The following is a 14,031-nucleotide window of genomic DNA, read 5'->3' as shown; positions in this document are numbered from 1 at the left end:
GTATTCAGAAAACCACACCTACTGTAGCGGAGATGTGAGCTTTTTATACACGACAGAGACGGTTTCTGCTGTCTTCGAAAGTTCTCCACGCCCAACAAGTAATTATGGTTGCAAATAACGAAGCTTTCTTTAGTCAAGCATACGAGTCTGAGCGCATAAGACTGACAGACTTACCAACGTGGAGGATAATGACGGAGCCTTGACACAAGAATAAGTCGACATCATACCGTCCATTGGGACCTGACAACTGATAAGGGCGAAAGCGCCCACAAGTGAACTAGCCTCGTAATGAAACCTTCGTAATATTTCGCTCGTTAGCGACCTCGGCCTTTACTTTTGCTAGATGGGCCGTCGGCGGTATCGTAACCGGTTTGATAAACGTGGTTCCGTATTGTGGCCGCCCGCCGACGGCGCCTTCTCCCCGGGCGGCGGCCATATCTCCACCACTCGCGGCTCTATCAAGGTGTATCTCAGGGCCATCGCCGCCGTTGTCTTGTCGAATACCCCCGATGCAGAGCTCACTAGTCTGGATCTGTTGTTCCCATGTGGTCGACGGGCCTTCGACCCGTCGCCGCCGTGCCTATCTCCCTTGTCTTCTCGTGGCACCCATGTCTATCACAGTATCTCTTCTTGCATTCGTCTATCTAGCGAGATTTCAGCCTTGAAGATGAAGCCATGTGGAAGGGGAGCGAATGTCTATATAGATCCTCTTTCACCTTCAGCTTTCGCCAGAAGATCCTCAGTCCCTCAATCCACTTCACTTGAATTGGCCGTAGCATTCAGAATTCCAACGTCAAAATGGTCGACTTCTCCGCTGAGCGCTTTTCCCCGAAGCGCCTTTCTCCCCAGCGCATCAAGGCTAAGATTGAGCCCCAACTCCACTGGCATGTTCCAATGGAAAAGGGAGTCTACCAGGATCCGCGTTGGTCTAACCCTGATCTCGATCCTGTGAAGCCAGAGGACAGAACTTGGGGCGCTCTGGTACGCGCTTACCTGTAAATTTAATATCTCGTGTGTCGGATCGATGAGCTAACCTCAACCGGGTAGGATTACTGGGTATGTTTGTCGGACATCATACCCTCTAACCATCTTCCTGACCATGTACGACAGGCGTACTGGACTAGCGACATGCTCGCACCTCCACTGGCGTCGACAGTGTCCTCAGTCATGAGTTTGGGATTCACTGCCCGCGAGACCATCCCCATTGTTTTCTGTGGCTTTGCCTTGTGCTCCGGAGCCTTGACGTTGACCGGTAAAATGGGCGCTCGCTATAGCATTCCATTTCCTGTCCTTGTCCGTTCCATCTTTGGCATGTATGGAAGTTATCCGGTCATTGTGCTGCGAGTGAGTTTCAACTTTGCCGCTAACAAGCCTTCGTTTGGCCTCAGAGGCTTCCGAGATTTCAGAGAACTTCGGATATACTGACGATGTCCGCAGGCTTTTGTCGCTGCGATGTGGACTGCAATTCTTTGCGTTCAAGCAGGAGACTTCTTGAACAATTGTATCACGGCCATCTGGCCCAGTTTCGCCAATTTTCCAAACCATCTGCCCGAAAGTGCGGGTATCACTTCAGCTGGCATGCTTTGCTTTGTGAGTGCTCTCCAGAAGTTCCGATGAGAATTTCTAATGCTTTTCCTGGTTGTAGTTTATCTACTGGATCTTTCAAACCATACTTGCTATCATGCCAATCAAGAAGCTACGCATTCTCTTCTTGATCAAGGGTGTTGTGGTCCCTCCAACCTTTCTTGCTCTCTTCCTTTGGGGAGCCATCGTCACTCATGGTGGAGGCCCACTCGTGACGTGAGTCTATCCGTTTTCTTCCCATCACTCAGAAAATTTCCGCAGACTTGGCCGCCTTTACGCAAGGCTGACCAATCAGAGCCTCTTTATCTATGATCATGTGACCCGGCCTGCTACCTCAGAAGACGGGATCGGAATAACGTTCCCCCGCCAGCCCGCCTGGTGCCCATTTCAGTCATGTGACTGGAGAATGTGGACTTCTGATTGGTCAGCCTTGGGGCATACCGACAACCTTTCGAATCTACCAACCCCGATATCATGAACTTTGGTCTCGCGATGCTAACTTCACTACTCTCTAAGTGGCCACGCTAGAATGACCTCAACCTACATGAACACGGCCTATTCGGCATTGACAGGTCTCAACGTGATCATCGGCCTCTTCAGTTCCATGGCGGTCAACTTCCCCGATTTCAGTCGATTCTCCAAGAACAATCTGGCCGGCTACAACCAATTCTTTGCCCTCCCTGTCATCGGAACCCTGGGCGCATTGACTCCAATCTTCGTCACCTCCGCCCACCAATACCTACACGGAGAATTCAACTGGTACATGCCCGCCGTGATCGCCAAGTTCGACTCACGAGCCGCCAAATTCTTCACGGCCTTCAGCTTCATGCTGGCCACCATCGGCAACCAGATTGCCGCAGGCACATATCCATTCTCAAACGACATCTCCGGTCTCTGCCCCAAGTACATCAACATCTTCCGCGCGACGTTGATCATTTCGATTTTCTGCGTCATTTCCAACCCCTGGCAAATCATCAAAAACGCAAGTGGACTTTTGGCTTTCCTCAGCGGGTATTCCATGTTCATGGGTGCCGTTTGTGGGACCATGTGCAGCCAATACTATCTGATCCTGAACAAGAAGCTGAATATCCACGAGCTGTACAATGGGCACGGTATCTACCGGTACTCGAAGATTGGGTTTAATTGGAGAGCGTATGCGTCTTTCTTCGTTGCGATTGGACCACTTCTGCCTGGCTTCTGCAAGAGCATTGATACTACTCTCGACGTCGGTGGTGCGTGGAAGATCTACACCTTCTCTTGCATCTACGGATTCACCGTTAGCGGGCTGGTGTACTACCTCATCTGCACGTATGTTTCGGATGTTGGTCCGGCCAAGATCGATGAGGCTGTCTATCCGCCATCGAAGCCACAGACTGGCGATGTCGAAGTCGGAAGTGCTGAATCTGAACAAGGCTCCTATGAAGAGAAGAAGGGTGGGGTGGAGGTTCAAGTTGGAGCCGGGGAATTGGGCCATAACTAAAGTCATTTATCCAGACAGGGCGCGTTCACTGGGAGAGTAGTCACTGAACGCAGTTGAGATGCGTTTGGAGGCTTCCCACGTTGCTGATGGCCCGACACGGAACGAATAAAGCAGATACTGGGATCGATGCCGGCTCTGAATCGAGGATCTGTGCCGGGATGGCTCAAGGTTGTTGGATGAAGAGTTTAGGAGACACCATACGCCAGGTAGTTTGATGATGCGGATTTCTTTAATGGTTCCCCGACAACGGTCATCACTCGCATAACCATCTTAATTGGAGCCGACTCTGCTAGCTCTGTAAAGAACGTCATGTTTGATGTTAGCGACAAAACGTTTCGCAGATTTCACCAATCGGAATGACGAAGCGAACGTTGTAACTCATGGAAAATTTTGTGGTGGCCGTATCTAACGATGATATTCTTTCGTCTTCTTCACCTCAGTTTCGTACTCGGAGAATGTGGACCGATCATCATCATTCCGATGGTGACGATGCCGGCGGTGGCGGGAATATCCCCGTTGTGGCGGATAAGCGGCGCGTTCTTCATCTTCATATTCATATCGTCGCATTGTTTCTTCTGTATACGTTCGTCGATCGTCGTCGTAGTAGTCATCGTTAAGTCGCGGATCACTCCGCCGGGGACCGTAGCTGTCTCTGCGGCCGTTTCTAGGACGAGGCCGATAATCATCGTCAAAATCATCGTTGTAGTCTCTTCTCAAATATCTGCCGGCAATATGTGCTTCGGCGCCGGGGCGTTCATGTCGACTTTCACTGGCGTCATGATGAATGATTTGGTCACGGTAAAAGCCGACACTTTGAGATCGTCTGCGTTCCAATCGATCAGGTGGGGAATTGTTCCTACCTCGCATAGAGCTGCGGAGGCGTTTTGGAGGAGCCGAATCATCAATATAAGCCTCTGGTGCTCGGCCGCGACGTCTATATCGGGGGTCATCGTCAATGTCCTCAATAACTTGAACGTCTTTGTAACTGGATTGGGCTACCGCTCGATCACGACCGCCAGAGTGCGAAGATTCGTACATAACAATGTCATCATCCCTGACCGGCCTCGGAGCTGCTGGTGGCATGTCGTAGTACCTCGTCCGCGGTGGCAAGTCATAGACCGGCACGTCACGGTCGACATAGTCACGAGAGCGTGGACCGTCCACATCGACGACAAAGGTGCCATCATCTCGTCTTTCTGGTCGGAGCACTTCATATTCGTACCGACCAGCCTCTCTTGGACGTTCAATGACAAGGGCATTTGAGCGTTTGACATATGCTTCGGAGTTCCTGTCCCGGCCCACCTCATAGGTCGTCTTTGTTGTAGCTGGAGCATGAGGCAATGGAGCAGGCGCGGGATGGCCTCGTGGATCGGTGGCTCGCACTCTTCGGTCAATTTCAATTCGATCATCTCTGTAATCACGAGAATAGGATTGTTCCATGGGATAGTCATAATCGTAGTCGTGGTCACGTCTGGTTCTCTGGCGAGGGATCGGATCATCAATTGGGTCTGGATCCCGGGTTCGGCTGGAATAAACGACTTTGTAAGAACGATCCTCTCCTCGCGAGGACATCTTGGGCCGGTCCACTTAAGAAGGGAAATTCCTGTGTTTTGGCTTCACATGGGAACTGTCCGGCTCTTCTCTTCCTGGGATGATTTTGTTTTGTGAGCTTTGTGGTCGGGCTGGCCGCGTTTTCTTTTCGCCCAGCCCTTGGACGTTGCACCTGGTATTTGAGACAGGCTATTGCTGACGTCATCAGCAGTGGACTGATCGTTAAGTTTAGATGCTGTGATGACCAGCTGTTTGTGTACACTTATCGGCGATTGATTGTGCTGCTGAGCAGTAGAGCTGGAGGTAAAAAGAACGAGGGGAGGTAAGCGTTGAGAGCTCCAGCATGTAGGCAGTAAAGATATAGTAGCACAGTCTGGCCCTTAAAAATCATATCCGATGTCAAGAACCCACCTATGCCCGGTGTAGGAGGAACATGACCATGCAGCTCCCCCCGCCTCATCAGGGGGCAAGTGTTTCCCAAAATTTGGCGTGCCCACACTGCGAGTTTCTGCTAATCCACACATTTGACCAGCACAACTCTATTCTGCAAAAGAACTCACATATCATGCCCCCCCAGAAAAAAACCTGTTGGTCCTTACCGCTATGTAAATTTGTCCTACATTAGTATCCCCCGTAAATAGCCGAGGTTCAACACATATCACGACAATCAAGACGATCAAGCATTCAAGGAGAGGGAGAAGCATGAGAAATCACAGAACCTGTGCAGAAGCTTTCAATTGCTCGCACTGGTCTAAGACGTGCTGTTTTCCCATTGTATATCTAGGGTATCAATGCTCTTTGTTTCATCCCCTCAGATTCGATGTCCATTGCCAGGCTCCTGGTCACAATCTCTCTTTTTCACCTTTGACACGATACGGGCCACTATAGCCATCCCAGTTTCCGTGTAATGTCCCACACGGGTGTCTCATTTCCCTCCCTTTCCTAGTCAGGGTCCTGGTAGGACACTCGATCTTCTCCTTCCGGGCCGCAGGCCTTGACGCCTTCGTCAGAAAAAGAGGGCTCTGATCGTTGCATTTCAGAACTCTTCTCCGGCTCTTCCAAGTTCATTTCTTCTTTCACACTGGATGCACGGCTCAAATCGGCGCTGTCGGGCTCAGACTCTCTCAGACCCAGTTCCTTCCCCAAAGTCCTTGCGCCTTGATGAACCGTGGCACTCATGGTGAGTGCTGATCCCCCTGTTCGCCCACTGTCAACACCATCCGCTGGCCGAAATTCTTCGTCTTCTTCACCACGCCAGTTCGCAGGTTGATTTTCAGGCACCGGCTCGCCTTTGCCAGGCTCTGTGATGACTTGCTCCAAGGGAGCACCATCATCACTCTTTGCGTACTTCCAGACCACTTTCAGGCGATCTAGCGCTTTGGTGCCTTTTCTGGAACTCCCTTTGATACCATCCATCGCATCCCATTCGATTTCAAAGACGCCGGAATCATGGCCCTCGTGGCCTCCTTCGAAATAGGCGTTGAACCAAACATGCGCAACGGATGTGACCATAGTTAACCCCGTATAGCCAGCCTTGTTTCGCCGCTCGAAATCGATATTGACATCGCTGGTCGGCAGTACAACCGGCGTCAAAGGCTTGAGGATGACTGTTTGAGTGGACCCGGAAGATGAATTGTTCAGATTCATAGTGGACGATTGAGGCGTTCCTTCAACAGGGCTGTTCAGCATTTCATCGTCCTTCTTGGAATTGGAAGGTTGTCTTGTTGGTCTGACCGACACGTGGCCATCGTCGACCACGGTCTTTTCTTGACGGTTGAAGGTATGAAAATGGCGAATGTGACGACCATTCTCGACATAGCCTTCGACTGAAACTTTGACACCATCTCTTAACCCCCAAACATGGACCTCAACCACTTCAACAGGTCTTTCGATATATCGTTTCCCCATGCTATTGGTCCAACGATCGACATAGCCCACCCAACGTAACTGACTAGGGATACTCACGCCGAGGCCAAAGCCAGCTCGCATTCGCCGGGCGGTAAACCAATCAAGAGCATCGACTTTTTTCCAACCCTCTTCACTAATCAGGTATGAGCACGCGACAGTGCCACTCCTTCCTTTCCCAGCTTTGCAGTGTACTACAGCGACCCTCTTTTTCCTTTCTCCAGGATTCGCATCGGCGTCGTCGTCGAGGCGTCTGATCCAATTGCGCATCGCGGCCATGAGATTGGGAATTATGGCAAACGGAGGGGGATGGTGATCAGGCCAAGGGAAGTGGTGGATTCTGTTGTACACCTCCGAGTCGGGATACCCGGTCCCTTCCGCTCGAAACTCGAATATTGCCCAATCTTCACCATGTTTCCTGTCTAGAAAGCCGACCAGCTGATCAAGGGGATTTCGATAGGCTTTCCTGGGCCACACGGAACTTGGCCCAGAGGTGACGACAACTAAACGGACTTAGCACAAAAGCACGGCTCGGTTCCGGCTCCAGTCGCTGACCTACTATAATCTGTCACATAGCACAGGTCCAACCCTGCTTCTGGATGTCTGGCACGGGGACCGGCCACGATTTGTCGAAGGATTGAAGCCTGTCGCAGTCAGACGAGTTCGGATCGACATTGCTCCAAAACTACCTACCATCTCGTTTCACCATGAGTTCGGACTATCGGGTCATGATGAAAGAGTGTCTGTCGGGCTTGAAGACCTCGACAGTCAATTCAAATATCTCTTCGACCATCAAGGCAGGTCACTTCGCCGGAACTTTGAATTGCATCCCAAAGACGCAGGACACCCACAAGTGGCCCCAGTACCGGGTCGGAGCTTTCAAATGACGTCACGAAGACGGATTTAGGACACAGCCAATCATCACGTCTTCATCTTACACACTTGTTCATCCTCTGTCCTCATCCTTTCGAATGTGGCATTATATTCTCTTCTCGAAAATGGAGTTCGGTATGCTGCAGTAGCGGCCGTTAAGAAGGATGCTTCCCGGCAATTCAGATGATCATCATGCCGGGCACCACCTGGCCTTGTGGTCTTGGAATCTTAACTGAATCGTCGATAGCCCGATTTGCAGATAGGGAAGCATCACAAGTGTTCCGGTGGCTCTCTCACCGGTAAAACGTCTATGGACCCTTCATGAGTTGGCTTAATTTCAGAGTCCAGGGGTTGAATTCCCCCTTGCTGATATTTATAACGCAATGTCTCAGATATCACACGCATTTATGTGCAAAAAAAAATGGACATGCAAGGTATGATTGGCGGCTTGCTCTTTGGCTTGAACGGAGTCGTCGACTTCCAAGCCATGATAGCTTCAGGATAAGGAGCATTCCATTCGATGCTTTTGAGGTGGGATGCTCCGATGACCATAGCTACTTTCTCCTCACAATTATACCGTCCTATCCCTGGTTCTGCTCGATATGGGGTGCTCTTTAGCTTTCTGTTAGTGTGGTGGCTTCCACCGCGAGTCTCGACCAAACTTTGACCAAATGGATGGAGTTTGCTGGGTATCTTAACTGTCTCTTTGTTTCCAAAGTTCCTAACGGACGATCCCCTTATTGATGAGTTCCCTTGGGCAGATTGCGACTTCATGAAAACCGACCCTTACAATACAATACACCTCCAGATACAAGGGGGGTGATTCGAAAATACAGTTACACTATGTCTCGTGGAATTCTTGCCCCGAAAGAAGCATGCTCTTAATCAACGGAAAGTATGTCCAGTTCCCACTGTTGAGGCAAACTGGGGTGATACGATCCTGGTGACTGTCATCCATAACGTTTCCAATGTTGCTGATGATACATATCTCGATCCAGTGGCACGGTTTCTGACAGCATCAGCTCAATGGATGGATGCAACACCAGGTAAGCTTCATTGTGTCCAATTTCTGACCAAATTTGACATCCTGATGGCTTCACCCAGTGCCCCACGGCGCCGTAAGGGCTGTTCACTTACAAATTCTGTGCCGAACTCCTTGGAACTTTATGGTACCATGCGTATCACTCTGCTCAGTACGCGGATGGCGTTCCTGGACCGATCACGGTGTATGGACAAAACCAAGAAGACTACGATATAGGAATTGGACCACGTACATGTCGGCTACTATTCCAGGGTTAAAAACATTACAACGCCCAGACCAAAACAGTCACCACGAAAACCCGCTAGAGATAACAATACGATCAATGGCAACACGAATTTCAACTGCAGCGCCGCGACCAACGAGACTGCCAAATGTTCAAACAACGCTGGTCTCGCCAAGTTCAAATTTCGGTCGAGGAAGAGGCATAAAATCCGACTGATCAACGACCGGTAGAAGTGTCCCGTATATTTAGAGTTGATGTCTTCATCGTCCAGCACAATGATTTAAGTCTGAGATATCGGTTCCATACTTTTTCTGATAGTTGGACTGCGATACTAATTGTACGGTCCCATCATAGCCGATGTTAGTCAACAATTTTCGAATTGACAACCGTACGACGACTGTGGTGGTAAATGATTTCGTCACACTCGAGGTAAGATTGTATTCGACTCCACTGTTCTAGACTATCTCTGACCAATTGGTGCAACCGCACACCACTGCTCTGGGTACATTTGGAGGTGATCAAAGAACGGATGTCGCAGAAATGCCACCTGCGTCAATTCGAATGAACCATTCGCACTGCTAATTCTAAACTACGAGGATTCCGAGAGCAACGGCCGGTCCAAGCCCCCCCCAGCGACCACGCGTTAACCGACCTAAGGGGTAATTAAATATCTCGGTCTGACTAACGATTTAGCACTAGAAAAGATGTTCTCGCTCCGGGAGCAACCAATCTGCAAGCCGTCAGACCGGAATATCGAATCGATTTCCCTTCAAGGAGCTCCACTCTTGTTCTTCTCCTTTGATCGGTCTGACAAATAACTCAGAGACATGATGTCGAGCACTTGACGACATGACGGAATTCATCCCGGCGTATCTCCGAAATATCCGGCTTTAGAAACAACGAGTCGCCGCATGCACTGTGCGATCCCATTCAAGGCCGCGACGCTGGTAGTTCGCCATGACAGTCGAAGAACCTCCACAAACGCGCAGAGCGCCTCAGCCTTCCCAGCAGACACATAGGAAGAAAAGATTTGGAGATTCCAGTAATGCATCACTCGACGACAAGGCACTTGACTTTGGCGATGCATTGATGCAACAACGTTCCAGGTTCAACGCGCATGAGCTCCCGCTCGCCCGCGAGATCCTGTTCGTGGGAATTGTCTGCCTCGCGCAATTTACGACCCAAGTCGGCCTGGGACAGACCTTACTCATTCTCCCCGTGATAGGTCGAAGCTTCAACCTCACCGAACCCAGTGAACTTGTCTGGCTCATTGCCGGATACAGCCTGACGGTTGGAACTGGCATTCTGATCTCGGGCAGGTTCGGAGATCTGTTCGGCTACAAACGCATGTTGATCATTGGATATTGCTGGTTTTCACTCTGGTCGATGGTCGCGGGACTGAGCGTTTACTCGGATCATGTGCTGTTCGTGTTTGCCAGGGTATTCCAGGGCATTGGGCCGGCTATTACTATGCCTAACGGAGTGGCACTGTTGGGGGCTTCTTATAATCCAGGTCCACGGAAAGATATGGCATTTGCTTTGTTCGGAGCTTGTGCTCCAGGTAATATATCCGGAATTTTCATTATACAAATTCGCCGACTGATTTGTTCTTTTTTTCTTTAGCTGGTTCCATAATTGGCGGTGCTTTCGCTGGACTCCTTGCACTGGCCTGGTGGCCATGGACATTTTTCTCGTTCGCGATTACACTGGCTGTTATCGCAGTCGTTGCGGCACTAGTTATTCCTGATCCCGCCCCAAAGCGCGAATTTGAAGAGATATCTATTCGAGAAAAGATCAGACTGCTAGATCTCCCGGGGGCCGTTGTGGGCATCACAGCTCTGGTCCTGTTCAACTTTGCGTGGAATCAAGCTCCGATAGTGGGCTGGTACAAGGCATATGTCTACGTGACCATGATCATCGGCCTTCTCTTGGTCCCGGTGTTCTTCTACATTGAATTTCGAGTTTCCCCATCTCCACTTGTCCCTTTCGACGCCTTGACAGTTGACGTTAGCTTTGTCCTCGCTTGCATTGCCTGCGGCTGGTCATCGTTCGGTACGCATTTTACCTTATAAACGTACGGATAAAGAGATTCATTGACTGATGAATGGTGGCCAGGCATCTGGGTATTCTACCTGACCAGCTTCCTCGAAAACCTACGAGGGGCGTCCCCTCTCCTTGCTACCGCATACCTAGCCCCTGTGACAATCTCTGGCTTTGCTGCCTCTGTTTGCACTGGTCTACTTCTGTCTCGACTACGAGCAGCCTGGGTGATGACAATAGCTCTTACATTTTTTACAGTCGGCCACATTCTCATCGCCACCGCTCCAGTTGATCAGACATACTGGGCTCAAACGTTCGTTTGCACCATCGTCATTCCTTGGTATGTGATTATCCTCCTCCCCCCAACCCCTAAATCCCAAAAATGGCCCTTCCTTCCCACTAAATTGAACTAATATCTCTCGGCAACAAGGGGCATGGACATGTCCTTTCCAGCAGCTACAGTCATCCTTTCCAATGCCGTAAGCAAAGAACATCAGGGCATAGCCGCCAGTCTTGTCAACACCGTCGTCAACTACAGCATATCATTAGGCCTAGGTTTCGCAGGTACCGTGGAGGTCCATGTGAATAATGGCGGCCACAATCCGCGCGACATCTTGCTCGGATACCGCGGAGCGTGGTATTTGGGTATTGGCCTCGCAGGCCTCGGATTGTGTATAAGCACCATCTTCCTGCTCAGAGGGTATTGGAGAGATCGAAACACGGCACATACATGACTGTCTCGAATTGAACCCGACAATCTGCGCGGAGTCGAGTTATCAAGCCGTCGAGTAGGCAGAACTTCGTGCATCGAGGAGACAAACGGCGAATCCGAACCACCACATCCGCCTCATGTTCAAAACTTGAACAACAACCATGTTTGTGTTCTGCCCTTTTACTACTTAGTGTCTCCCTTGGTAAACAATCTCACTGCCTCCAGCCTCTGCCTCTTCACCGGGCAGGTGGTGGTAATTGTCTGTAAAAGTGGCCATGGTTTCGCGTTATCATCAACATTCCCCTGAGCATCTTGACCTCGAAAAAGCACACGCGATACGCGCACTGTACACAAATCAAGTTCGAACTTGTTTTATCACAATCGCAGTTCAATTCAAAAAGCCAACAAACAATTGTCAACTCTTGAACTGAAGGGAAATGAAGTCTACGACTCGTGTCTCTATCTCAAAAGCTGCTCTCGCTCATGCACTAAAACCACTAACACCACGGGCAAATACTCGATCACTTCTCAGTGCTCGCGCACCAGGCTGGCCAAAATATGAGATCTGTTGTGAGGGGCACGGCCACACACTGCTTGCTTTGAGCAAAAAATCCGGTGACATGAAATGATATGATTGATGGGCCGATAGGAGGTGACTGAATTGGGTGCACTCGGAAAATGAAGAGGCAAGAGAGAACGTATGGAATATGGGACGGTAGACTTTTTCAAGAGGGTAAAGGGGAATATGGTGCTTGGACGTGGACTTGAGTCTCGACTGACAAATAGGATGGGTTCATTCAAATCAGGGTCAAGCAAACACAGAGGTTCAAATTCAAGGTCGGGTAATGTACAACGTCTTTTGATCTGTGTATACAGAGCTTCGGAAGAATTGAACAAAGCTACCGAGAAAATTCAAGTGGGAAGAAACCGAAAATTTCAAAGGTTCAAGGAACAAGCTGATGTAAAATTGATTGAATCGCTGAGACTCAGTTCATTGTCACTGTAAGATCAAGCGCTCAAGCTCAATGTTTGTCTCCAATGCTAGCAGCTAGGTGCTCATTCCTCAGCAAGTTTCGATCCGAATGTGCCAGCTCCATGCAAAATTTCGATTCTCAATTAAGATAGGAATCCAGGTATCTTATCATGCCTATGCCCATGAGCCATTGCATCTCGAGAGACTCAACCCTTTCTATTCCACAAAACGCCCATGTCGCTAAATGCACGCACTTCGTAGCATCTGTTGCCGTTCCCATTCTTCGTCATATCTTCCTTCCTCAGAATAATAAGGCCATGGGAAACCGAGCGACGATTCAGTTCAGAGAATTTAGCTGACATGTTGCTGTACAGCTTCCTTTGGCACAACGCCTTGCGCGATGAAGATGTCAACAAGTCCCTGAAGTGGCTCCATATCCTTCTTTGGCAAGAGATCGTAGTACATGGCGACGGTGATAAAGTGAACGAAACAACTGTTCAGTTCAAGGTGACGGTTGATATGCCAGAATGGATTGTCCCAGTGACAGTGGTATAAGTGAGCGTAGCATCGGAACATCTGTTTGATAATGCTCTTGACATCTTGATGATAATGTTGAGGGAACCCTGACGGCTTGCCCACCCACTCATCTGGAACGCCTACCAGAGAGGTCAGGGATTGGTTGAGATTGGTAGGGCCAGCCGCAATGGGAGTGGTTGCTGATCCTGGTGTGGAACCTGTGTCTCCAGATGCGTAGGCTGTGCTGGCCACGTTCGGTGGTGGGCTAGTTGGGAAAACGTTCTCGTCATGAATCTTGCCGACGATCCATCTCTGAACTCGAACGATGTATGACGGTGCTGGAATTTTGGCGGGCCTTCCGTTTTCAAGCCAGGTGTACGTGAGACTAAGATTAAGTCAGGTGTGCATCTTCAAGATCTCAAGGTTGACATTACCGGCCGGCAGACATTGTAGGACAACCAACTTCGTTGCATAAGGGCATTCCAGTGTTGGTGTCCACCTCTTGAATGACTTGAATCATACCTGTAAGCAGTCGGTTCATCTCAACCACTGTAATGATATTAGTCTCATTTGCTTCCGAAAAGACAGATCGAACACACGTTGATGGGCCAGCCATTCTCCCAGTTCGACATTTTTTGGCTGCGCAGCCAGAGTCAAGAAGTTTCCTTTCACCGAGCACTTGGCGTATTTCTCATTTAAAAATTTCTTAGGTTCCTGCTCATTGTACACACTCTCCTGACTGAAAGTGGAGGAAATCGAGGGTGAATTGGTCAAGGGGGGCATGGGGGGGAGTTGCTGAGAGTTGGGTGACTGGGAGCCGTTGTACTGAGCCTTGAGGTTTTGGGTGCTCTTGGTATTGCCTCTGGTGAAGCCTTGACGACTAGGGACAAGATCAGCATTTTTGAATAGGCCGAAGAAACTTGCGAATAGAGACATTCCACTTCATGATGGCCTTGTGTAGTAAATGTAGGGGTGGTCGAGTGGCCGGGTGTAGAAGTGGTGGGAGAAGAGTAGAGGAAGTCGGAGAAAGGTTCGTAACGAGGGGGAACACTTACACACTCTGGAAGAATGTCGCCATATTGCGCAGAGCAACCTGCAAGGACTAGACCACAAACCACAATACTGAAAAGGT

The 14,031-nt window shown here is 49.8% G+C and overlaps 5 protein-coding genes across 5 annotated transcripts; 2 read left to right on the top strand and 3 right to left on the bottom strand.

Annotated features, from left to right (window-relative positions):
* Nucleotides 1-798: 798 nt before the first annotated feature.
* Z518_04503 (uncharacterized protein) lies at nt 799-3,064 on the top strand (the record flags this gene model as incomplete). Its single annotated transcript, XM_013418209.1, has 6 exons — nt 799-981; nt 1,048-1,056; nt 1,111-1,344; nt 1,438-1,590; nt 1,646-1,800; nt 2,101-3,064. 6 exons carry the CDS (start codon nt 799-801, stop codon nt 3,062-3,064), a joined length of 1,698 nt encoding a protein of 565 aa, XP_013273663.1.
* Nucleotides 3,065-3,469: 405 nt separating this feature from the next.
* Nucleotides 3,470-4,636, bottom strand: Z518_04502 (uncharacterized protein; the record flags this gene model as incomplete). Its single annotated transcript, XM_013418208.1, has 1 exon — nt 3,470-4,636. The coding sequence occupies one exon, from the start codon at nt 4,634-4,636 to the stop codon at nt 3,470-3,472; it is 1,167 nt and encodes a 388-aa protein (XP_013273662.1).
* A 921-nt stretch (nt 4,637-5,557) lies between these two features.
* Z518_04501 (uncharacterized protein) lies at nt 5,558-7,216 on the bottom strand (the record flags this gene model as incomplete). The annotated part of the gene is made up of 3 exons (XM_013418207.1): nt 5,558-7,023; nt 7,080-7,164; nt 7,214-7,216. 3 exons carry the CDS (start codon nt 7,214-7,216, stop codon nt 5,558-5,560), a joined length of 1,554 nt encoding a protein of 517 aa, XP_013273661.1.
* A 2,399-nt stretch (nt 7,217-9,615) lies between these two features.
* Z518_04500 (uncharacterized protein) lies at nt 9,616-11,432 on the top strand (the record flags this gene model as incomplete). Its single annotated transcript, XM_013418206.1, has 4 exons — nt 9,616-10,219; nt 10,282-10,710; nt 10,774-11,038; nt 11,129-11,432. The coding sequence occupies 4 exons, from the start codon at nt 9,616-9,618 to the stop codon at nt 11,430-11,432; spliced, it is 1,602 nt and encodes a 533-aa protein (XP_013273660.1).
* A 1,302-nt stretch (nt 11,433-12,734) lies between these two features.
* On the bottom strand, nt 12,735-13,835 carry Z518_04499 (uncharacterized protein; the record flags this gene model as incomplete). The annotated part of the gene is made up of 3 exons (XM_013418205.1): nt 12,735-13,284; nt 13,334-13,448; nt 13,499-13,835. The coding sequence occupies 3 exons, from the start codon at nt 13,833-13,835 to the stop codon at nt 12,735-12,737; spliced, it is 1,002 nt and encodes a 333-aa protein (XP_013273659.1).
* Between the last annotated feature and the right edge of the window lie 196 nt (nt 13,836-14,031).

The sequence above is a fragment of the Rhinocladiella mackenziei genome, assembly GCF_000835555.1.
Source record: "Rhinocladiella mackenziei CBS 650.93 unplaced genomic scaffold supercont1.3, whole genome shotgun sequence".
Classification (NCBI taxonomy): Eukaryota; Fungi; Ascomycota; class Eurotiomycetes; order Chaetothyriales; family Herpotrichiellaceae; genus Rhinocladiella; species Rhinocladiella mackenziei.
This window is presented reverse-complemented; position numbering and strand designations above follow the sequence as displayed.